Source organism: Typopeltis vanoorti, chromosome 3, assembly GCF_054136105.1.
Source record: "Typopeltis vanoorti isolate ZY-2024b chromosome 3, IOZ_Tvanoo_1.0, whole genome shotgun sequence".
Classification (NCBI taxonomy): Eukaryota; Metazoa; Arthropoda; class Arachnida; order Uropygi; family Thelyphonidae; genus Typopeltis; species Typopeltis vanoorti.
The window spans coordinates 129,633,502-129,659,214 of NC_143551.1; the positions used below are offsets into that span (position 1 = coordinate 129,633,502).

At 34.0% G+C, this 25,713-nt stretch overlaps 1 protein-coding gene across 3 annotated transcripts in view; it reads left to right on the forward strand.

Annotated features, from left to right (window-relative positions):
- The window catches only part of Use1 (Vesicle transport protein Use1), an 87,204-nt gene that overhangs the window by 57,700 nt on the left and 3,791 nt on the right, over positions 1–25,713 (forward strand). For all 3 annotated transcript variants that reach the window (XM_090390848.1, XM_090390850.1, XM_090390849.1), the window contains 2 exons: positions 15,174–15,333; positions 24,081–24,262. In XM_090390848.1, the coding sequence (XP_090246974.1) occupies positions 15,174–15,333; positions 24,081–24,262 (342 nt within the window). The remainder of the gene's footprint in view (positions 1–15,173; positions 15,334–24,080; positions 24,263–25,713) is intronic.

The window sequence follows — 25,713 nt, forward strand, 5'->3', positions numbered from 1 at the left end:
CCTTGGAATACATTTAGACATTGCATCTACTAGATAGTTTTTGAAAAACCCCCCAAGCTGCATTGATCTCTTTTCCAGCTAACTCCTCATTCCACGCTACACCTGCAGGCTGTCTCCTGAGCTCTTCATAATCACCCCCCCCCCCTTGTAGTTCCACATATACACTTTTCTCACAGGGGTCCTCGCACTGCTGGAAACAACCCAGCTAATCATCTCATGGTCACTCTCACCAATTGGTGGATGATTTGACACCTCATTTTGAATTACATCCTATGATGAGATGACCAAATTCAAGACCCTTAATCCTCATGTGTCCTGTTACATACTGTCTGAGGTAGCTATCCCTCAAAAACTCAAGAAACTCATTTTCTTTACTTCCAGTTGCTATCTCATCATTCCAGTCTATATTGCCATAATTAAAATCACCCATAATGATCACCCTTTTCTTATTTGCTTGGCTAATTTGACTATACATTTCACTATCACTACCATCCACATTACCTGGTCTATAACAACATCCCACCAAGTATTTGATTCCATTCACCTCTATCTCACACCATACTGCCTCAAAACCATTGTCACTATTTGCATCTTGCATCTCTACTTTGTATAGGCATAGCTCTTTCTCTATCATCAATAGCACTCCCCCTCCCTTTTTACCCTTTCTATCCTCACGAAAGCATAGTTACATGATGCAAGAAGACATAGTTACATGATGCTGTACAAATAGTTGACACTCTAACCTATTCAGTTTTGTTCTCTTGAGGTGGATAATTTGAGTGACCACTTTAATAAGTCATATTACTTATATGTTGGGTGCTTATTTTATTATGAATAGTAATATCTTCCATTTTTCAGAACACATGAATTTACAATTTTGAAGAAAGTGATTACAATCTACTTCTTAGCAAGATTTAAATGAGTAGTACACCAAAATGAAAAATACTTCTGAAAAGTATTAGAAAGGGGATCTAAATGTGGTCAGTTCAGTTCCAAAAGTAATTCAAATAGCAACATTTTAAGATATCTTAGTACTCCGTGTAGTTATTTATCTTACAGAAATGCAATACAGTCATCTCTGTACTTTCTTCCTCTTTGTTAGCCTTTTGTTAGCAGTCAGCTTGGTATGAAACTTGAAGCTGTTATAAGCTGAGTTGTATATTTGTTATAGATTATACATATAATATGTGTAATCTTCTTCTTCTTCCTTTCACACATTAGGCCTAGTGGCCTCTTACGGAGCTATTTATCTCTTCTAAGCCGTACCTGTCCTGAGGATAAGGTGGCTAGCCCTATGTCTGGATGCGTGTGTTCACGGGGTCAGTTTGCCTGCTTGCGGGAGGAAAAACTCCCAGATAAACTGGGGAGAAAACCCTGCAATCCATGTCTAAGACCGATTAACTTGGCTATGTCTGAGAAAGATCCTCACGTCGGCAATGGGAATCAAACCCAGGACACTTCTTTCCCAGGCATATGGTTGTGAAGGGCATAGCCACTCGGTTAACTGCGTGGTAATCTGCAAGATAAAATTAAATTGTAGCAGCATGTTTACTTGGGAAAGACCTGTTTCATAAACAGGTAATGAAGCTTATTTTGATAATCGAAGAATTATGCACTATTTATTATTATTATATTTTGTCTATTTATTAGTAATAGGTGTCAATTAAAATGTTGAATTTTTGACAGTTGAAGATATAATAGTACATTAATTTTCCTAGCATATTAATTAATAAAATACATTTGTATTTTATTGATTAATGTATTTAGTTTGTCCAACAAAGATGTCTTCACTGACATTGTTCTGCTATGCATAGATGCCATACCAACAATATATCTATATCTAATTTTAGAAAATAGAACATTTAACTTATGTCTAAATAACTCATTCTATTGTTTAGATTATATTTGGTCATTCAAACATATAATTAAAATGAAATATATATTGATCTTTAATTGACCATGATTTATAATCATCTAATAAATCATTTAGAAACTTGTTCGCTGGACAGCCGTCAGCAAACAAGTTTCGCTGACGGCTGCCTAGCTTCTTCAGGTCTTATAACGGTAAGAGAAAAAAACTCAAAGTGGCTAGTGCAGAGAAAATGGAGTAACACTGTCGTATAAATTAAACATTAAAACAGAACATGTAAAATTACACTCATGGAGTGTGTTGTGTTAGTCACTGTTATGTTTTTTTCTCTTACTATTATAAGCCCTGAAGAAGCCGGAGAGCCCTGTTGGCGAAACTTTTTGATATTAGATGTTTATAAATCATGGTCAATTAAAGATCAATATATATATCATTTTAATTAACCTCATTCTATCTTGCACACTCATGAAACAATAAATTCACTCAGTATTATTAGCAATAATTTGAAAAAAATTACTTATCTTTCTGCAGCATTACGAATCAACAACAAACAAATCACTCTAATAATATAATATAAGAGTAATTTGTTGAATGTCATTGATTCATAATGCTGAAGAAAGATAAGTAATATTTTTCAAATGATTGCTAATAATAGTGAGTGAATTTATTGTTTTATGAGTGTGTGTGAGATAGAGTGAGTTATTTACACATAAGTAAAATGCTATATTTCCTTAAATTAGATATAGATATATTGTTGGTATGGTACCTATGCATAGCAGAACAGTGGCAGTGATGACATCTTTGTTGGGCCAACTAAATTCACGTTATTTTGTGAAGTGTAAAATTTGTAAGATGTACTCATCACGAAAGTTGAAAGATTTGTGGAAGGAGAGCAAAACTGGTGAAAAAGTGTAATAAATGCTTTGAAAGGAATACATAGAGAGAGAGCATATTACATGATAGTAGAGTAAAAAGCTCTAATACAATACTACAAATTGTAGATATCGGTGATAATACTGAAAGTGCAGTGGCAGAATTTCAGAAGAATGTAGAAGACCTGAATAAAGAGCTTGCACACTTACATGTAGTCCTTCACAGGACAAAGCGTGAGATTGAAAGGCTGCAGAAACAGCAAGAGATCAGTCGAACTGAAAACAAAAAAAAAACAGTCTGAAGCCAAAAAAAAAAATTGTAAGAATAATTGAGAGAATTAGCATAAGCAAATAATTCTTTATGGTGATTCTATGATGGAATTCTTCATGAAAGATCTACAAGTTCTTGTTTCCCCTAGGGCAAAAATTAAGAATATTAGTAATGCTGTCAGAACCTCGGGGGCTCATTTCTTGTGAACATGGGAGTGGTAAACCCAAGGTACCTGATGCGGGACCTGGCCTTACTTCACATAACGTACCTCTACTGTATTATCTGTAGACTGGTTCCTCCACTTCTTTCTGTCTCCTTTCTTTTTATCTTACTCCTCCCCCCCCCCCTTTCCCCAATGCTATTAGAGTATTTGAGGGCTAGGGGTGTATCTTTCCTGTCTTACTGAACTTCTTCACACTACAGTGGGAAGCCTTCTCTCCCAGATATGCCTTACCCAAGTAGGTAAGTATAGCATAGGAATGGCAGGCCAGCTACATTAAATTCAACTGCCTCAAAACCCATATGGATTATATTGCTAAAAGAAGTGTCAATAATGCTACTGTGTATGGGGAAGCTGATGTACCAAATCCTATGTCACAGAGATACAGTGAAAAATTGATTATATAGTCAGCGAAATCCATTCACTACATACCTACTGTAAATATTCGGATATTGTACAAACCTGGAAATGCGTATTTGAAAGAAATTTTGGAAACATACTGGCACACACAGAGGAGTAGCTATTTTAATGTATAGATCACTTTCCCACAGCATTATAGAAATTAAACCCATCTCATCCAGAATCATAGCCATTAGACTACAAGCAAAAGAAAGAAAAGCTTTTATTAAAGAGGAGATTGACAGAACATACAACAAGATCTACTAATAATCATTGGTGATTTTAATGCCAAAGTTGGAAAATATTCAAAAGACATGCATGATGTAATGAGTAAATTTGGAATTGACACAAGAATTGAGAGAGGAGGGTATTTGCTTGATTTCTGTAGATTTGCAAACACCAAGTTTTACCATAGACCTACCCACAAATACACTTGGACTTCACCAGATTCAAATACTAAAAACTGCATAGATTACTTCCTAATTCACAAAACTGGAAAATCCTCTGTTTTGAATGTCAAGAAACCTTCATATTGCTGAACTGAATACAGATCATAAACTTTTATCTACCAAAATCTGGTTAAAATTTCAAAAAAAAAAAAAAGGTAAAGTAAAACACTTCAAACCAAATCTGGAAAAATTCCACTTGGATACTCTTAAAACAGCATAACAAAATGTGACCAGTTGTCATATAAAGGAACTGTAAAAACTCGATGTAGCTTAAAAAATACTAAAGTGCTTTACATAGATTTTTACACAGGTCAAGTCCCATGAGAATATTGTAAAAATAACCTTGTTTGTCTCTGTATATTTTATGCTAGATATTTTTGTAAATAATCCTATGGAAATTATTAATTAACTGTATTTACTCCTTTAACAAGAATATTTTAGAATGTCAAAAACAAAGGCAATGTTTTGCTGCTGGAACTTTATGTAATAGCTTTATATGAGGGCATAAGAAAAGTTGTTTAGAATTTTTGTGCATGAGAAAGTGCTTACAAGCTCTGCGCATAAACACCTTCAAAGTCAGTCTAAAAGGTTCAAACAACTTTCCGCTGGTTGGCAACTTATGATGAAAAGGGTGCACGGACGAGAACAAAGAGTGGGTTGAACTTAAAAGAAGATGAAAGAGTCGTGCCGAATACTTAGGCGGTTACAACCCCGAGCATAAGGGGCTTCCAGTCGTCGCCAGAGAGAGAGAGAGAGAGCTTCCAATCACCGAAGAGAGAGGGAACTCATTATGGCAGCCAAGAGAGAGAGTTGGCGGCAGTCACTGTTATTGGAGGTGGAAATTAGAGCTATTGGAGACGGCAGATAAAGGAGCCAGTCATCCAGGCAGTACGGCAAGCCCAAGAAGAAGAAAGGCTGATGTAGATGTAAATTACCCAAAGCAGCTTCGCTCGGAAGTTTTTCTTTTCGCCATGGGAGAACAACCTTCTGCCAGAGCTGTATGAGTACCGCAAGTCGCAGTCCACAGTCCGCTATTTTCCCTACGAGATACTGCTGATGCCAGATTTCCTGAAGGAAGCTCAAGATCTGAGATGAAACAAATGCCATAGAAACTTTTGTGCAAGACTTTTGACTGAATGTGCGATAGTATGTATAGATGGACAATTAAGAATTTATTTAATAGGAATAAGAAGTGTCCTTAAGAGAATCAATTGGCATGTTAGAAGTTGATATCAAATTTGTAAAGCTAACCTCTTTGCAAGTAAACTAGGAGTTTAATAAATTGAAATTGTAAGCAAAGAGTAAATATGTTTTTGAGTTAAAGAGATTATTTAGTGTTGAAGTAAAAGGGTTCTAATTTTATGCTAAAGATTTTATAGATGAATAGAGAAAGCAATCTCCCTATTGTTTAATTCATGTATATTTCATATTAATGTAAATAAATGTGTTTTAATTATTTGTTAAAAGAGTGCTGCCTGATCTTTTATTTTACAACTGCACTGTTTCTAAAAATAATCGGACTTGTGAGTGGGAAACAATTAAGGCAATAAAAGCACAGTTTAGTTACTTATGAACCACGACTGTTAATGTAAACTTTGTTAAAGGAAATTTCACTAGTAAGAGAGAGATCTATCGAATGTTTTACTTAGTCTTATGCTGAATAATTGATATACTGGTGGCGCAGTCTAACAAATAAATTTCCACTGTTCATAGGCATTTGATTAGTAAATACGGAAGGTGGATAAACATAATACACAGTAGAATAAGAGAGAAAGCACAAACTGCTAATTAGAATAATGGTATATTGAATACCAGAAAGAGCATAGAGAAAAGATATTACAAATGTAGAAAAATAAAATATCGTTTACAATGGAGCAGTCGACAGGATAAAATCAACAGTAATTAAAATAAGAAATAGTGGATTGGAACAGTTTTGTAGATAAAGAACAGGCAATTAAATAAGAAGTGTGTATATGTGTATATATATACAGGGTGTTCGGGATAAATTTGACATATTTATAATTAATTATATTTTTCCGTAAGTTACATGTATTAACACACACTTCTCTTCATTTAAAAGTTTGGACCCTTCTTCATTCATATACAAGATGTCAGAAAGGATGGATAGCTGGAACCCACCTGAATCATGGAAGAGAATAACTTGTATCATGATGATTCGTGCCCGCCATCAAAATAAGGATATTACGACTGCTGCCCAATGCTCCCTGAATACAGTAAAAACAATCAGGCATGAACTAGAGACTCGCAATGGTGACTACGAGGATGTAGCAAGAAGAAAGATCCCTAGCAGACGATCTGATTGCGTTCGTACAGCAGAATTCCTCGCAAATCTGCAGGAACAGGTGTTGAAGAACCCTGGCATTGGAATTCGGGCTTTGTTCGTGGAGTTGCTAACTGTAGTCAAGCCCTGGATAACAAGGGTAGCCAATGGTAGGCCGTATGTATGGCAGCAGGATTCGGCCCCTTGCCACACCTCTGGGAAAAGTCAAAAATGGTTGTCTGAAAATTTCTACGACTTCACCAGTCCAAATGTTTGGCCTCCAAACTCCCCAGACCTTAACCCCATGGTTTATTTTGTATGGGGCGCAGTTGAAAAAGACACCAATCGCACTTCCAGTAATACAAAAGCCCAGTTAATGGATAAAATTAAAACAGTTTTTGCGGCCCTTCCCAGGGAGACTGTAGCATCAGCTTGTTCGAGGTTCCGAAGCAGAATTGAAGCTGTGATCGATGCTAATGGTGGTTATTTTGAGTAAATCTTGTTGATAGTATTGTAATTAACTCTGCCTGTAATGTTTTTTTGTCAATTCATTAAATTTAATAGATACAAAGAAGATTTTCTTTTTCCTTACGAAACTGTCAAATTTATCCCGAACACCCTGTATATATATAGTGTAAGAAAATTTTTTAAGGAAGATGAATATGAACAGCGGTAACTCGGAAGCCACTAGTACTAACATGATGGGGGGATGTAGAATTTTTTAGAACTGTAAATCCTCACCTCATAATCCCTCAATTCTCTGAGGAGGACCACGGTGATGTGTTGTCTTTCTTCATGTTTGTAGAGGAGCTAAGGAACGTCGGAAACTGGTCGGACTTCCAGCTTCTAATAATACTTAGGAATAAACTGATTGGAAGGGCCAAGTTTTTATATTCCTCTCCCATCTTGAGAGACATTTGGAATACTATAAATTCAAAGATACCCTGATATCTCAGTTTTCCAAAGTTAAAAGCATAGGTCCGAGGAGGCTGCAAAAATGCAGACAAGATAAGAAAGAATCTGTCACAGACTATTATAATAGGCTGCTCACTTTAGCTAATAGCTTGAGCGTGTCCAGTGATGAAAAGAGTCACTTTGATTGGGCTGTCTTCAACCAATTCAGATTAGGAGTGAGAAGAAGAATATAAAGAGACAGCATACAAGAGGGAAATAAACACCTTAGAAGAATGCTATCAAGCCATAAAAGAAAAAGAAGAAAGACTAGGCGATCTTCATCCTGAATCTGGTGCCAGCCAGATACACAACATTACAGAGGTGTCAGATGAAGAAAGAGAAAAGTCTGGTTAATCCTAAAGAAAAAAGTAAAGACCAACAAAAGGAAGGAAAAGAAGAAGAAAGTAAGGTCACAAAAATCACTCATTCCATTAATATGGAGAAAGTACGCACTTTAATCAGACAAGAGGTTGAATGGCTACAACAGCCCTTTATGGACCGTCTTGAAGCTGGCGGCAGTAACAGAAGGGACCTCTGAATCAACTATACCTCAATCAGAGAGGACTAATGAAATAAAAGACAGGAGGGAACCTCCCAGATGCTTTAGTTGCAATAAGATTGGGCACATAGCTCGCAACTGCTTTAAAAAAAAAAAGACCCTCCAACAAAAATATGAGATATGAGTCAAATTTTGGGCACCCTCATCATAATTATGCAAACAAACCATGGAGAGTAAAGAACAGGAATCAAGAACACCCATGGAAGGTACAAGGATCGTATTGTGACATATTATTAGATACTGGTTTCCACATCTCTATCATAACTGAAGATTATTTTCAAGGAATAAAATCCAAGATATGGAGAGGCATTACTAAGCTAAAGAGACCAATCAGATTATCGGAACTTTCAACTTCTGTGTTTTATGTAACCAAGAAGGTTAGGGTAAAAATATACTTGCCAGAATTTAATTTGTGTGTTTGGCAAGCGTTGTTGGTCCTTCCCAGGACGCCTCACACAAGAGCACAGATTATCCTAGGAACTAACTTTCTAGAGAGGTACAAGTTCTCATGCGACTTCTTAAAATTGAATTATTCATAATGGGTATTAAATGGTCTGATAAAGGGAACAGTAAATTTAAAAATAGAGTTGAGAAATCTCGTGAAATAAGAAAGTAGAATGAAAGAAATGTCGGGCTGACTGAAAGAAGTAATAATAAAATGTCTCGAAATAATCATACTGATCCTTCAATAGTTTCAACATCCTAAAGTAATAGTCAATCTGAGACTTACCTGACCTCAAGCGTAAATTTAGTTAATGATCAAAGCATAAAGAAAAAAGAATTAAGGGAGGGTAATAAAAAGGTAGAAGAAGTAAACATTATAGAGAGAGAGAAGCAGTAATAAAAATCACTGCCCAGACAACGGGAGAATTAGAAGGAGAGCAGGGTATCATAAAGGGGTAAAATGCCCAAGGGATAATAACAAACATAAGTCAGCACCAAGAAGAGCCCACAGGTCAGGCTGATGATGTTCCTGCTCAAAATTAAAAGACATCTGAGTATTGTCCGACCCAGAGAAAGCATGAGACACGATACAGAGACAGATTAAAGAAAAATTTTTCGTGAAGGAGTGGGCCTTTGTAAAAACTCTATGTAGCTTAAAAAATACCAAAGCGCTTTACATTGATATTTACAGAGGTCAAGTCCCATGAGAATATTGTCAATATAACCTTGTTTGTGCTAGATATTTTTGTAAATAACCCTATGGAAATTAACTGTAGTTACTCCTTTAACAAGAATATTTTACAAAGGCAATGTTTTGCCACCAGAACTTTATGTAATAGCTCTATATGAAGGCATAAGAAAGATTTACAATTTTTGTGTATGAGAAAGTGCTTACAAGCTCTGAGCATAAACACCTCCAAAGTCAGTCTAAAAGGTTCAAACAACTTTCCGCTGGGCAACTTACGATCAAAAAGGGTGCATGGACGAGAACAAAGAGTGGGTTGAACTTAAAAGAAGATGAATGAGTCATGCCGAATTCTTAGGGTGGGGGGGTTACAACCTTCGTGCAAGGTCTCAGAGAAAGCGTAATAAAAAGGGACAGAGCTGAGCATAAGGGGCTTCCAGTCGCCAGAGAGAGAGAGGGAACCCATTTTGGCAGCCAAGAGAGAGAGAGAGAGAGAGAGTTGGTGACAGTTACAGTTATTGGAGATGGCAGATAAAGGAGCCAGTCGTCCAGGCTGCACGGCGAGCCCAAGAAGGAGAAAGACCGATGTAGATGTAAATTACCTGAAGCAGCTTTGCTCGGAAGTTTTTCTTTTCACTGTAGGAGAACAACCTTTTGCCGGAGCTGTACAAGTACCGCAGGTCCCAGTCCTCAGCCTGCTATTTTCCCGACGAGATACTGCTGATGCCAGATTCCCTGAAGGAAGCTCGAGATGTGAGATGGAATAAATGCCATAGAAACTTTTGTGCAAGACTTTTGACTGAATGTGCAATACAGAGCCTTTGTAAGTTACATCCTTTTGTACAATTCCCTGTATGTTATGTTATAGATGGACAATTAAGAATTTGTTTAATAGTAATAAGAAGTGTTGAAAGTTTATTGTTCAGTTGGTTAGACTATAATAAATTTAGTTTAATCCTTTATCCAAGTGTGAGCAAACAAAGTTTGTGCCTGAAAGTATCTTCAGGACTGGGGTAAGGTGTTGTACCACCTTACAGTTATAATAAGAAGTATCCTTAAGAGAATCAATTGGCATGTTTAGAGGTTGATATCAAATTTGTAAAGCTGACCTCTTTGCGAGTAAACTAGGAGTTTAATAAATTGAAATTGTAAGCAGAGAGTAAATAAGTTTTTGAGTTAAAGAGATTATTTAGTGTTGAATTAAAAGGGTTCTAATTTTATGCTAAAGATTTTATAGATGGACAGAGAAAGCAATCTCCCTATTGTTTAATTCATGCATATTTCATATTAATGTAAATAAATGTCTTTTAATTATTTGTTAAAAGAGTGATGCCTGATCTTTTATTTTACAATTGCACTGTTTCTAAAAATAATCGGACTTGTGAGCAGGAAACAATTAAGGCAATAAAAGTGCAATTTAGTTACTTATGAACCACGAATGTTAATGTAAACTTTCTTAATGGAAATTTCACTAGTAAGAGAGGGAGAGAGAGATCTACTGGACGTTTTATTTAGTCTTATGCCGAATAATTGATATACTGGTGTCGCAGTCTAACAAATAAATTTTCAATGTTCATAGGCATTCGACTAGTAAATATGGAAGGTGGATAAACGTAGTACACAGTAGAATAAGAGAGAAAGGTCACGAGAGAGAAAGCGCACACTGCTAATTAGAATAATGGTATATTGAATACCAGAAAGAGCATAGAGAAAAGATATTACAAATATAGACAAATAAAATATCGTTTACAGAACGACAAAACAAGGTCACATTAATGTTGAAAACTATTATAACCAGCATAGTTGACCTATTTTTATAAAAAACAATAAAACCAAATAATCACTGGATAACACCTGATATAATGATATTATGGGAGCAGAAAAGATAGGTTAAAGAACATCTGAATAAACTATATAATGACCAAAATAGAATATATTACAGAAGCCTGCAAAACCAACTAGACAGGATGGAATGCTAAAATGCAAAAATAGATCATCTGAATGATAAAACAGATAAATGTATAGAAGCCTATTTATATATGACTCCAAATTTCTCTACTCTACATTTAAAGATATTATCAAAGACTACGGTCCATCACCTCTCACCATGAAAGATTCACAAGACAAGGGGACTGGAAATATTAGAGAAATGGAACACATCTGGTGCAATTCTCTAATATCTTTAAAGATAAAAGCTTTCACCCACATATACTGACCATGAGAAAGATACAGTACCCATAATCCTAGAAGTAGTAATCCTTTCACTTAATCAAATGAAATCATCAAAAGCATGTCAAAATAATGAATACCCTTAGTGCTCAATAAGAGTGGTGGAGCTGGTCTAATTAAACAAATAAACAAACCTTTCAATAATATTCTTTTCGCTGGGACCCCCAAATGATTGGAAAATAGGCAAAATCTTGCCTGTATATAAAAAAAAAGGTGGTGTTCAAAAATATAATAATTATAGACCAAGTATTCTTCTTTGCTACTTACCTTTCAATAACTTTTACAAAGATTTCTTACAAAATCTTTGTAAAAATAATACAGAATCATCTAAAGTACAAGCTGGCTTTAGAAAAAAAAAAAAAAAAAAAAAACAGGTCAACAGTTAACCATATCTTTTACCCTTCATAGTCTGACCAAAATCGCATAGGACATGAGGGAGAGACCTTTATTGCTGTTTTGTGGATTTTAAACAAGCATTTGATTCTGTCAATAGAGGAAAACTTATTCAAATATTGACAAAGAAAAACATACTTTGAAGTACTAAGATTTTTTTTCAAACTGCTGTTAGAATACAAGTGCAGTAATTCAATATAAAAATACCATAACAAAAAAGAAACTTGAAATCAAATGAGGAGTTATATGCAAGGATGTCCAATCCCATGCCTTTTTTAACATTTTTATCAAAGAACTCAGTAAAGATGCATTGTCCTCAACCAATGGGGTAAAAGTCAATGCAAGACTAATCATTTATGCAGATGATGTAGTAATTATAAAAGATAACAAATAAAATCTTCAATATCAGCTTGTAAAATTACAAGAAACCTGCAGAAATTATAATGTTGTAATAAGTAAAATTAAGATAATGAAAATTGGAAGACATTCATAAGATATACAGGTAAAATTTAATCAGGAAACCATAGAACAGGTTAATGGTTTTAATTACTTAGGAACAATTTTGACTTCAGATTTAAATGACTTAGCAACAATAAAACACAGACTCTCCATAGCATGGTCAATGATGAATAAACTTGATAAAATTTGGAAAAACAACAACATTCCTATAACGCTAAAAATAAAATTATACAAAAGTATAATACTACCAACAGCTTTACAGAGCAGAAACTTGGACCTTAAAAAAACAAAAAAAAGAAGCAGAGAGGGAAAACTGTTGACTTTTGAAATGAAATGCTTCAGGAAAATCAGCAGAACTCATTGGACAGAACATAAGACAAGTACTGCAAGATCTGAATGTCCCTAACTCAACAATTCTTAACATAGTTAAAAATCATCAACTCCATTGGTTTGGTCACATTATTATTATATTACCTGACACCTCCATGGAGTCCAAAGACTCATCGAGGGAGGGAACCTACTCCACAACTCTCCTTCTCCACCAATCAATCCACCAACTACCATGAATTGCAGCTACCTTCATCATCTACACCAAAGCCATCTGCCGCTGACCACCACCATTAGTATTTTCACAGACAATCACAAACATCCATGCCCATGGTGGGATTCGAACCCACAGCCTTTTGGCTAGAGAGTGGATATGCTAACTGCTCAGCTCACCAGGCTGGCAAATGCAAATGGAACTATTCAGACTTCCTCACCTCATATTTGAGGGTACTATGGAGGATATAACATCCAGGGGAAGACCAGGATTAACATGACATAAGGTCCTTAGAACTGTATTGGACTTTCAAAGCTTTTGCCATATGAAAGAGCTCGCTTGCTTTGGACAGAGAACAGTGGAAGACTCTTATCCACACTAAGGACAAAAGAGGAGAGAGAGAAGGTGAAAAAATTCATTATTTTGGCTGGAACCACTGACCTGAGAGGTGAGAAATATTGTATGAAGGATGTCAAAGAGTTGTTGGAAGAAGCAAAAAAGAAAAGTAACAGGTGAAGTGTGAGTCTGCTGCCACGCTATGATAGATGCAAACTGAGAAGAAGAGCAATGATAGCTAATTAATCAGTATGCAGCTTTTGAGAAGAAATGATGTAGAGTTTAAGGGACAGAAAGATTTAAACAATGCTGATGGATTCAGAGTTAGGTGTGTGGAGAGAGCTTTATTCACTGAGAGTGTGGAAGTGCAAAGTCAGGAAAACAAGCAATTAGGGCAGATGCAGATGAGTGTGTGAAGGTACCTATGAAGTAAATGAGTGTGAATGAACAAAAACAGTGGAATTTAGTCTCTCAGGCAACAATATCAAATGGGGTAGTCACTTCAGAATGCAAAGGGTTGGAGGCCTATGGGGATGCTACAGTTTCTATATACTAATGCTAGAAGTATCAGGAATAAGAGAGAAGAGTTTTCGGTATTCATTAGTGCAACCTCACCAAAAGTTATAGGCATTAGTGAGACTTGGCTAACAGCATATTACATAGTTACAGGGATAGAATGTGATGAATTTAGCATTTTCAGGGATGATAGAGTAGACAAGACGGGGGGGGGGGGGGTACTGATGATGATAACAGATGAATTGCAGCCAATAAGATTAGGAGTCAATCAGGCAGATGGCAGCTTTTTTGAGTCAAAATATACAATTAGTTGCTGCTATAGGCCATGGGGTGCCAGAATTGATGTGGAAGATGTGCATCAACAGATTAGTACAATTAGTGAAAGTTGAGTAATTATTATGGAAAGAGGAAAGATCACATGGCAGGAAGGAAATGAAATTTATACACTTAATGAAAAATATTACTTGAAGCAGAATTTGACAGAGGGGACTCAGGGAACAAGAATGTTGGCTCTTGTTACAGGATGAGAAGACCTGTCCATAACTAAGGTGGCTACATTATCTGCAATTGGGAAAAGTGATCATGTGGTTTTGACTTGGGAGATTGCAAGATGTGGAAATTCCAGTTAAGAAGGGGTATATGTGGAATTACAAGGCAGGTGATTATGATACACTTAGAAAGCAGCTTGAAGCAGTACGATGTCATAAAGATCTGCGAGGGAAGGAGTATGTTCACACTGCATAGAGGATAGTCTAGGGTTATCTGCAGAAAGCAATATCACACTGTATACCCAAGGTCAGGGAGAGTAAATCAGGTAGTAGTTAGATGGATGAGTAGAATCATTAAGCATGAGCCTCAAAAAAAGAAAATATCGCAAAGGGTATATAAGAAGAAAAGTGACCAGCTAACTCATGAACAGTACAAGGATCAGGCAAGAAAGATGATGAGCATGGTAAGGAAGGCAAAATCAGCTTATGAGAAGAAATTTAGCTGAACAGACTAAAGGAAATCCCAAAGAATTCTTTCTATGTGGCAAGTAAGAGGAAGAATGACTATAGAAGGATCACTTTAATGAGGGAAGATAGTAGAGATAATAGAGGCAGGTGGATTGATTCAGTCAGAAATGCCTTAGAGTGAAATGTTAGATATGACAATATTGGAGTGCTGGCAAGTAATAGACCAATTTAGAGGAAAACTTGATTGATTATTAATAATGTAAACTTAATCATGTAGTGCTGTCATAGTAGCATGAATAGCTTTTGAAGGTACATATCAGGAAATTGATGATGTTTAGAAAATATAGGCAGACTGCAGATCAAAATGAATATCATTGATGTTTGAACTAAGACAACATATCTTTGAGAATTTCATGTAGATGATTTTTGGTTTGTTTCTTTCTGCATTGTAAACATTGGGATCATTGTTTCTTTCCCATGTTATTAATTTTTCTCAACAAAGGTCAAGAAAACTCATAAGTATTGATAATTAATGTGTGGGTATATAAATATATAACTATCTCATTGTAGGAGTTACAGTAATATCCCATTTTTAGCTTGTGTGTGTTTATTTGTATATTTATTTTGAGAACGACCTCAGAAGATAAGCAGATTAATTAACTTAGTCATTTTTTTCATTAAGTGGTTTATAAATAAAAACAGTCATTAATTCTATTCTTTTTATTTGCTATCTGACTAGCCAACAGCTTCAGATAAGGCAATAGCCAATCAATTGTTGTCTGTTGGCCGTTCCTGTACTGCTGCACAAACCAGAGAAATATACTTGCAGACAAAATCTCGCTATACTCAAGAAATGAGGCAAGAACTCTTGAACACAAAATCAGATGACAGTTCAGCAGGTGAGTTCTGAAAGTTTGTAATGTCATTTCGCATCATAAGATCATTATATGAAATATCCTGTTCATATGACCTATTTGTTATATACTTGACTACTTATTATATACTTGTAAGTATATAAACATTTATATATTCATATGACACAATTATTTACATTGGTTTATTGAAAATTGAATTCAGTATAAACATGAATAATAATACAATGATAGAAGACTTACAAATAGTAGACCAAAAAATAAGTTATCATTATGATAAATATTTGCTTTCAATCAACCTATCAAGAAAATTATTATTATTACCACCACCCTCCACCTGTGAGTCCTTTAATTGGACGTATATCCTTCTTGGATCTCATAGAGTAATAATTTCAACCTTTGGCATTAGTTGGGGTGAATCTATTAGTGTGTGTGTGTGTTGCAGAATACATGAGCACAAATAGTTATTTGTCTTTTCATAAGCCAATTATTCAAGAACTCTGGCTTGAATGGTTTTCTCACATTTGGTATTTGAAATCCTGATTATGATCATCATTGAATTCCCAATATGTGCCCTCAAGAGGTGTTCAAGCTATTATGAAAATCTTATATTATTAGTAACTTCCTATGTCATTTGGTTGCCTTTCTTCAGCCTCATTTATTCAGTATTATTGCCTGTATGCACATATCATTGTTCTGTGATCCCTGATGATGGAAATTTGACTTGGATGAGGAAGTATTAATTAAAGTTATAATTAATATTCAGTTTATGTTATATTTTTTTAAAAAATAAGTCGCACTAAATTTGTTGCAGCAAATAGTCAGTTGTGTAAGGAATATTGCAGAATTGTACTGGATTTATTTAAGAGCCATTTACACCATATAATTAAACCATTTTGAACAGCTTTTCTCAGGGCACTTCATCATATGCCTTTTCTAGGTCTACAAAACTTATTACTGATCTTGACAACCCCTTTTGCCTGAAACCAACTTATTCTTCTCCAAATTTTCCTTCTGCAATTTTCATTACTGTCTTCTTGCATGTGCTTGTATAAATCTTACCTGGAATACACAGTAGGGAAATTCCTCTGTAATTTTTACATTGTTTTATTTTCTTTGTTATGGATGGAGAGCTGCTCTAGTCATGGAATTCAAACCTGTGACCAGGCCAACTGAATGATGCACTATTGAAAACTACTGTAAAAACTCTTATACTGACATAATTAAGTTTTTTGTCTTTTTCAACTTCAAATAATTGATATGTACTCCTAATTACATTTCTCTTGAATGTTTTCATTAACCTTCTGTCACTTTTTGTTTCATTTGAAATCTTCCAAAGTAATTCGGCGGCCTGGTTGGCTGAATGGTTAGCGTATCTGCTTTCCAGCCAGAAGGCTGCAGATTTGAATCCCATTGTGGGCATGGATGTTTGTTATTGTCTGTGAAAATACTAGTGGTGATGGTTGGCGGTAGGTGGCATTGGTGTAGATGATGAAGGTAGTTACTGTTGGTGGAGTAGTGGAGACAGAGAGTTGAAGAGTAGGTGCCCTCCCTCGATGAGTCTTTGGTCTCCCTGTAGGTGTTACATAATAATAATAATAATATTACCCCAGACATAAGAATATCTTTATCTACAGTCCTAGAACATTTTGCCACCTTTCTGATATTGTTTGTATTCTTAACATAGTCTTTTTTAATGACTTTGTTTTAGTTACTTTTACACATTGGCCTTCCTTTTTTATATTTTTCTCTGTATTCTTTCAGAGCACATAGTGCATTGTAAAACTCTCATATAAATGTTTTACTTGTTATATTCCTTTTCCAGTTTTATATATACTAAGTGAAAAATTCATTGAAAAATATGTTTTGTTATATGATCAAATAATCTTTAAAAATACGATAATTCTCTTTTTACATGATTTTGAAATAACACGGTTTAGAAAACAAAAGGAATTTTATTTTTACATAGTTTTACATATTTTGATTTAACATGGTTCAAATGGCGCTTATTTTTAAATTTTCTGTTTGAATTCAGTTCTGTTAAATAGGGTATTTCCATTATAATGGAATTCTTAAATTTGAATTTTGGAGAACTCCCTCGATGTTTTAAATATCAGGGATTACGCTAAGCCACAGAATGTAGATAATTGTGGCAACAACAGATGATCCTCTGTATTCACTTGTCATTGGTTCCTGGAAGCAGAAGGGTGCTATGCTGATTCCTCGAAGTTAAGTTGGTCCGTTACAGGAGGCCCACCTAAATAAAGCTGTTTGGAAGAAGTAAGCTGTTTACTAAACAATCATTTCTTGTTTACAATTCAAAATGGTTACACGTCTTGTGTTTTGTTCGTGCAATAAAGTTTGTGTCTAAGACCACAGGCAATGCAATGAAAGGTGTGGATTTTAACACGTTACCAGTGCACTGGAAGGCAAACAAAAAAGGTTGGATTACAAAAGAAATTTTTAATGAATGGTTCAATGTTTTGTTCCAGAAGTTAAATGCTATTTGATGGTGAAAAAAAATATGACTTTAAAATTTTATTGATTATAGATAATGCATCTGGCCATCCTTTTTCAGAACACCCAAATGTGGAATTTTGTTTTCTGCCACCTAATACAACATCCTTAATACAACCACTAGACCAGTGTGTGATCGCTATCTTCAAAACTTACTAAATAAGAAGAACATTCCAATACATTTTGGATAAACTAGATAAGAATAATCTACTGACAGTTATTGATGTGTGGAAGAAATTTTCTATTTTGGATTGCATCAAACTTGCTAAGTTGGCATTATCAGAATTGAAACCATCAACTTTAAATGCATGCTGGAAAGCTACTTGGCCAGAATGTGTGAAAAAGAAAAAAGTGATGATGATTAAACCATTGTTCCACTCACAGCAAGATTAATTAAAGAAGGGCTTCAAATGGCTAGTAAATTGCAAAGTCATTTTCTTACACATGATCCAAATACCGAACGAGCTGAATAGTTTAAACTTGAACTGAAGTCATGTATGGTGCAGTATGATGAATTATACAAAGATCTAGTCAAAACAGGATATCAACAATTAACAGAGTTCGTGGTAAAAAAAAAAAAAAAATCAACCTTCAGAATTATTGAAAATTAGTGTTAATTTAGTTCCTTTTACTGAAGAAAATATTTCCCTATTACAGTATGAACAGGATGGCCAAAGTGTTTCAAGTGATTGAAGTGATTTAATTCCAGTCTCACACAAAAGAATGCAGCTACTATTGGAAAGTGACTGTGAATAAAATTTAACTAATAACCATGTGTGCCAGGTGTATTTGAGCCTTTTTCGAATTTCTGTTTTATTAGTATATACTTTAAATAAGTATTTAAAATTAAAAAGAATATATTCCATTAAAATTAAATAGTGTTTTATTCAATGATTTTCATGTTTTGTTTGAAAATAACTAATTATTCGTATCGGGTTTTCACATCTGGAACCATTCTTCTATTTTTTCATTGCATTGTATTCTTTTTTTACATGGATTTTCTGGAACCAATCTACCGTGTAAATGGAGAATTGGATATGTATATGTATATGTTTGCATTTATCAATGCAATTGTATTTGTCGGAATTATCAGAACTGTAAAGTGTTAGTGTAATAAATGAGACTTGAGTGTAATTTTAAATAATTAACCATATTATCAGCAGAGAAATCATGTGGGTATAATATTGTATGTTTGTTTATAATAGTGTTTGTATATCACACTATGACCATACAGTGTGCAAGCATGGAACTCAAAGCACTTCATTGCTTTGAATCTCTGTAATAGGTATGCAGATTTTTTTTTTTTAGAACAGCTGTCAGTGGGTAACAAGAATGCTAGTAAGCAAGGAATAGGCAAGCAGGGGAAAAGAGCTGGAAAGTCTAACAATCTATCGAGTTAAGTTATCTGATCTCGGAAAAGTTTTTATATGCATCTTTAACTACTTTCTAAGGAGGAGCTGTGAAGTTAATAATTGAAGAACAGAATAATATATCAAGCCTTCCTATATGAGAAGCAAGTAATGTGTTCCAAGGAGCATGATAGAATCTGTTGTAAACTTCTTTTTATTGGAAGTGCATTTGAAACTACCCAGTTAAATACATTTTATTGGCATGAAGCATATGATTATGCTTCATGCCTACTTAAAAAAAAAAAAAATAAATAAATAAAAGAAAGATGAGTTTTAGGAAACTGTCTTACTGAAAGAAGATATGCAACTATAATAGTTAAGTGAGACCTTCTAACTTTGAATGTATTCTAAGTAATTTGAGAGATAAGCAGAATGAATGAATGAGTAAAAACAATAAAATAAATGATGCAAAGCAACTTCTCATATGGCCAAGTGAAATTGCAGAACTTTCAGCTGAATACTGTGTTCAAATTATTTTGTATAGTATTTGATGTTATTCCTCAGAAATGTATTTTTACTATGACAGCCAGAGTGAAAGAATTTTATTGTGCTCATAGTGAGTAATTCTTAGAATGACCATTTAATTATTTGTATGTATTAAAAAGTTATATATATATATAGAACAGTAGAAATTTAATTTATTAATTGTAATTCTGTAGAGAATATGAAATATTAGATTTCCTAGAGAGATAAAAAGAGTTTTTTATCTGTTGTATATATTTATATGTTTTAAAGTAAATATTTTCATTTTTTATATACTCAAGCTTCTTTGGATATACACGGCATGCTGATTCTGAAGTCAGTGCACCATCACAGATATGAATCTGAAACATTCTTACGACTAAAATGTATATAATATGTTTTGTTACTTCACAACTGACTATAACTATATAGGTGGGGGATAAAGATGTGGTGAAGAAGGGTGTGCGGAGTAGATTTTTTGTGTGGAGAGTTGTTAGTGTCTTGATTGGGTCTCCTGCGATGAGTCTTTTGAATCTGTGGAGGTTACAATCGAGTTTCAAGTATAGTACCATATTATTACAGTAGGTGAGCTAATGAGTTTTTTTTATTAATTTTATATATTTGTTTTGCATTTTTATGTATTCTTTACATAATCCAGAAACCATACATGGAATTTTTTTTTTTCAAGCCACTTCAGACATATAGTAAATGAGACACTAAATGGTCTTGCACCAGGCTATGAAATTCACTTCCACCTAAAGACAGTCACAAACATCCATTTCTGTGGCAGGATTTGAACCCACAGCCTGTTGGATGGATGGAACATGAATATACTAACCTTTTAGCTAACTAGTCTGTAAACTTCCTCCTTAGTTGAACCTCCTTTGGGAACATAGGTACCAATAATAGTCTCATTCTCCATTTCTCCATTTTAATGTTTGCCTATGTCATCCTAATTGAGATTGTTGCTTGCAATTCAAGAAGTTTATCCTTGTGCTTGGTGTTGAATATTATATTTCTTCTTTCTCTGATCGTTATTGCATGAATATAACACTACATATATGGAATTATTTCAATAAATATTTGTTGAGCTATTTTAAGTCTTGTATTTAGCATAAAGAGAAAAAGTGCATACAAATTATATATATTGAAATAACTCCAGTCTGGCTGGATAAATTTGGGATTTTGGATAAACGCAAGATATCCACATGCTTCGTTTTTGTTTCATTCAGTTCATTTGTATTGAGATTAATAATTCTGTGCCAGCATAATGTTGATGAATTATGGGAATTTATTGTTATTATTATTTATTTATTATTTTTATTTTTTTTGTGACTTTCACCCACAAAATGTTATAAACCTCTGATTATTAGTATTGTCAGTGGACTAAGGATGTTTTAAATTATTGTTTAAGATATATACAGTTCATCCTTGAGGAACGTGGGTTTGAACTGTACTGATCCACTTATTTCGAATAAGTTTTTTTTTTTTTTTCAATAAATATGTTGGAAAATTTTTTTAGAGATTTCCGACAATTTGAAAAAACTTGCAGATGAACCTCGTAGCTTAGAAATATCGAAAAAAATAAGTATATCATGAATGCATTAAATACATGTAGATACTAGTGTATTTTATCATTTACTACCATAAAATACACAAATCTATTATAAAAAAGTTAAAATTTATCAAAACTTACTCACACAAACACTTAGAGACCATACATGGCCATTTGCAGTCGAGCGAAATGGAAAACAATCTTAAAGTTGCAGTAATAAATCATCATCATCATCATCATCAAATTCCTGCCATGTACCCTCAAGGGGTGTACAGGATATGACAGTACTACATGAAAAAATTACATCATTACTAACTTCCTATCTACAATTTTCCTCCAAATCAGTCTGTTACTTGTCAAGACTCCAACATTATCAGATCTTATAATAAATCATAAATCATAACTGCATAAAATTAACTGTTATTAATGAATTAATTAGTTAAACTTAATTATTTAATTAGCATAAAATAAAATTTTCATAATGATTCATTCATTAGTGTATAAGCTAGGCTAATGCGAAACAATCATATTATTATTATTATTTTTTATTATTATTATTATTATTTGACACCTCCAGGGAGTTCAAAGACTCATCGAGGCTCAATTGTAGTAGCCTACCATACAGCAATTATATTGCTGCTTCATTTTATCAGTGAATGAATCATTATACCTGTAAATAAATATGAATTTCTTTTTCACATTATCTTTTCATTTGTGATGTGTAGTGTTAGTAATACATATAACACCTACAGTATTTTGTATCATATAAGATAATACTGACAGACAGACGATTCATCTTGTAAACAGATGACATAAACTTACGGTATTGATAAGTACAGTACAGAACTGTAAGTGTATTTTCACTTCCTTATGATTTTCTTTAATAACATTTTCTTTTTTATCTAGCTTACTTTATTGTAAGAATATAGTACGTAATACATACATACATATCATACAAAATATATGTTAATCGACTGTTTATGTTATCGGTAAGGCTTCCAGTAGGCTATTAGTAGAGTTTTGAGGAGTCAAAAGTTATACGTGGATTTTCAAACAACACGGAGGGTTGGCACCCCTAACCCCTGCATTGTTGAAGGGTTAACTGTATGTATTATTTTAAATACAAAAAATTCTTCTCTAGAGACCAAACATGGAACTTTTTCAAGCCATTTCATGTCTAATAACTGGAATAGCAATCTCACAATGAGTGATGAAATTCATCTTTTCCCCATTCTTCTTCTCATAATTCCATTTTCATTGACAAAATAATTTTAAATGGTAATAACTGTTTTTTTTTTTGTTTTTTTTTCATGCTATAATTGTAATAACCTTTTCTTTGTGTGCTATAATTGAGATGTTTTGATTGACAAAACAATTTTAAATAATAGTAACTTTTTTTTGCTATGACTGGCATCTGATAAGTGGGACAATGATCTCATACCAGGCTAAATTGCAAAACAATTTTTTTTTTTTTTTTGCAAAAAATTTAAAAAGATGATTTTTTTTTTATTTATCCACCACATGCTCTGAGAAGAACTTATGTGTCATGCATCCTAGTTTATACCCCTACTTAGATGTAGGAATTATTACCCCAAGTTCTTTCTCTCTCATCCCCTGCCTGCTATGTACTGTGAAATTTCCCATCCTATCTTCCCTTTCATGTGAAGCCAATGGCCTTTCACAGCAAAGTAATTTAGCTTCTTATTCTTAGAGACCTGTTTACTGCATATGATAGGGCAATTAATCCTGTCTGCTATATCTGTAAGTTGCACATATTTTTGTGGTTGGTTTGCTTGTTTTGTAGGATGAAAAACCCTTATGAGACTGCTAACTCATCATCACTGGAAAAGTCCTGATAGATTTTTTTGTATTTTACATGAGATTTGAACCCAGGTAGTTCCAATTAAAGAGCATCGTTGATACTATTTCAGCTACAGAGGCTCTTGTGAAATTTTTCTTGCATCTATATTGAAAGATCCCCTTACCAGCTTGTATGTTTATATCATATCTTCTCTCATCCTATTTCTTAAACTTTGTAGACCGCATTCCTTTAGCTCGTCTGCATATACAGCATTCCATAGGTCTAGTTGATTTTTCAGTTGTCTCTTCATTTCTTCGGAGCCCAGGTGACTATATCTAAGCACAGTAGGTAATGTGGTCTTTGCAAGTTAGTATTTATTTCAACATGGCAGTTAGCCAGCACTTAACCACCTTATCATTGTTGTCCCTTAAACTTGAATCTGTCTGCCAGCATTCCCATATCTCTGGCTTCATTGCCTATTTGTAGCATATCACCTCCTGAGTATCATTTGCCCATAGATGTTTATTTAGATCAGCCTGCAGGAATTCTGTATTAGAAATATCTCATAGGTTTACAAATTACAAATAAACCTTTTGTGGGTGGGAGCCATATAAAAAAAATCATGGTACAGTCTGTTATAGCAAACTACTGAACTCAACCAAGCTCTACATCTAAAATTCTGTGCAAGAGAAGTTTGTTGTAGTAAGAGTGAACTGTATTAGTTATGTGATCCTTGCACCAGAACTTGCAAGAATTTCAACATAACCTTTGTAACAAGCTTCTATGAAGCCTTAGAAGTTCGTTATAAATCTGTAACAAACTTCATTTTATTTATGGCAGTATGATGTTGGTGAATTAGTACTGTTAAAATAATGTAAATCATAACCAACACCTGAGGTTTGCTAGCATTCTTAAATTTTTCTCTACTAATTTGCACATAGCACTACTATATGCAAAATTACACTAATTACTCCATAATATTAATTCAGTTTTAGCCTTTTTGGGTTTTCACTTTGTTTCTAAATTCTAGGAAGTAATGGTCTTCGTCACCGTCAGAGTAGTGCAGGCAATCTTCCACCAGAGGATTTGGATGCTGTACTTCGTTATCATCATAGCATGCAGGAGAAAGTAGCAGAAGATATGGTTTTGCTAGTCCAAAACCTAAAGCAGAACAGTCTCTTGGCAGGCCATATTATTCGTAAAGATATTGAGGTATGCATTATATTAAAAGATAAACAGAAATATTCTCAAATTATCTAATTGTTATTATTTTTTTTTTATTATTTTCTCTATTACAACAAAGTTCTTAAAAGTAATTTGCAAATCTTATTTGCTTCTTTCAAATTCAAATATAAATACTGTGCTACATACTTATTATATAAATAACACTAGATGAAAGGCTCCCTTTACAGTGAAGTTAGTTTTTTTAAGTGGTCTGTTATCTTCAAATTTTCTCATAGATGTCATTTTATTAATTTTACTATTCCATTTTGATCCCATTTTGATCATTTATTTATTTTCAATGATCTCCCCCTTAACCCAATACAATATTGAAATTATTCATACAAAGTTTTAAAACACTGCTGGTAGTGATCCAAAGGTATAGCATTCGGCTCAGCAGTCATACACTTCTAGATGACCTCCACTAAGTCAAACTGGCATCCTTTGAATTTCATCTTCAATTAAAAAAAAAAAAAAGTTTGTCAGTTCCAGATCTAGCAAAAGCGGTGGATGTTCAAGCACTGTGGTTGATTTGGAAATGAGAAACCATTTCATGTTTAATTCGCGGTGCACAGACGCTTTGTACAGCAACAGCCAGCTGTTTGTTCAGTAATGCTCCTCTCATACTTATCTCGAGTGGATTCAGATGTTGAATGACATTGAAATAGTACTGACTGTTAACTGTTTATCCCTCCAGAGCAAATTCCTTATGAACAGTTCCATGAACATCAAAGAAAACATTAGCATTGTTTTGACTCAAGATTTCTACATTTGAACCTTTTGCTGTCTTCGAGCAGCAACTGCCATTCCATAGTTTGCTATGTTGTTTCTGGATCATATCAGATGCAGAACACTTCATAACCAGTCACAATTCTGTCTAAAATGGTGTGATCTTGGTCAGCCATTTTCGAATTTTTGACATGTGGCACTAACACTGCCTCACTCAAGCAGCATGTATGTGAGAACTAATGAAGCTGTTGCAGTGTGTATGTGCTCACTGGAAAGAGCCCAATTCTATTTACAATAAGTCTATAAAAATTCTGTTTTGTTATTTAACAGGCACAGTGTGCATTGTGATGTTTCTATGTAAATTTCACATAGTGATGTTAATAAACATCTTATTAGTGTTTTTGCATTTACCATTGTTTTCATGTTCAATATTAGTATTTTTATTTCTAAGTTAACTGCATATATGTTTTAGTTTAAATAACTGTAGGTCATCTTCATTTGCTTCAAGTAATACTATATCATCTGCATATCCAAATTTAAATTTTCATTTTTGTTTTTTGAATTCTATTATTATTTCATCCATAATTACATTCAGTAAATAAGGATTTAAACCACTTCCTTATCTGATTAATTTCCATATCAGAAAATTCACATATTTGTGATGTAATGTTTTCTGCTGAAAATGTAGTGGTGTAGAAAATTGAAAGTGCAGA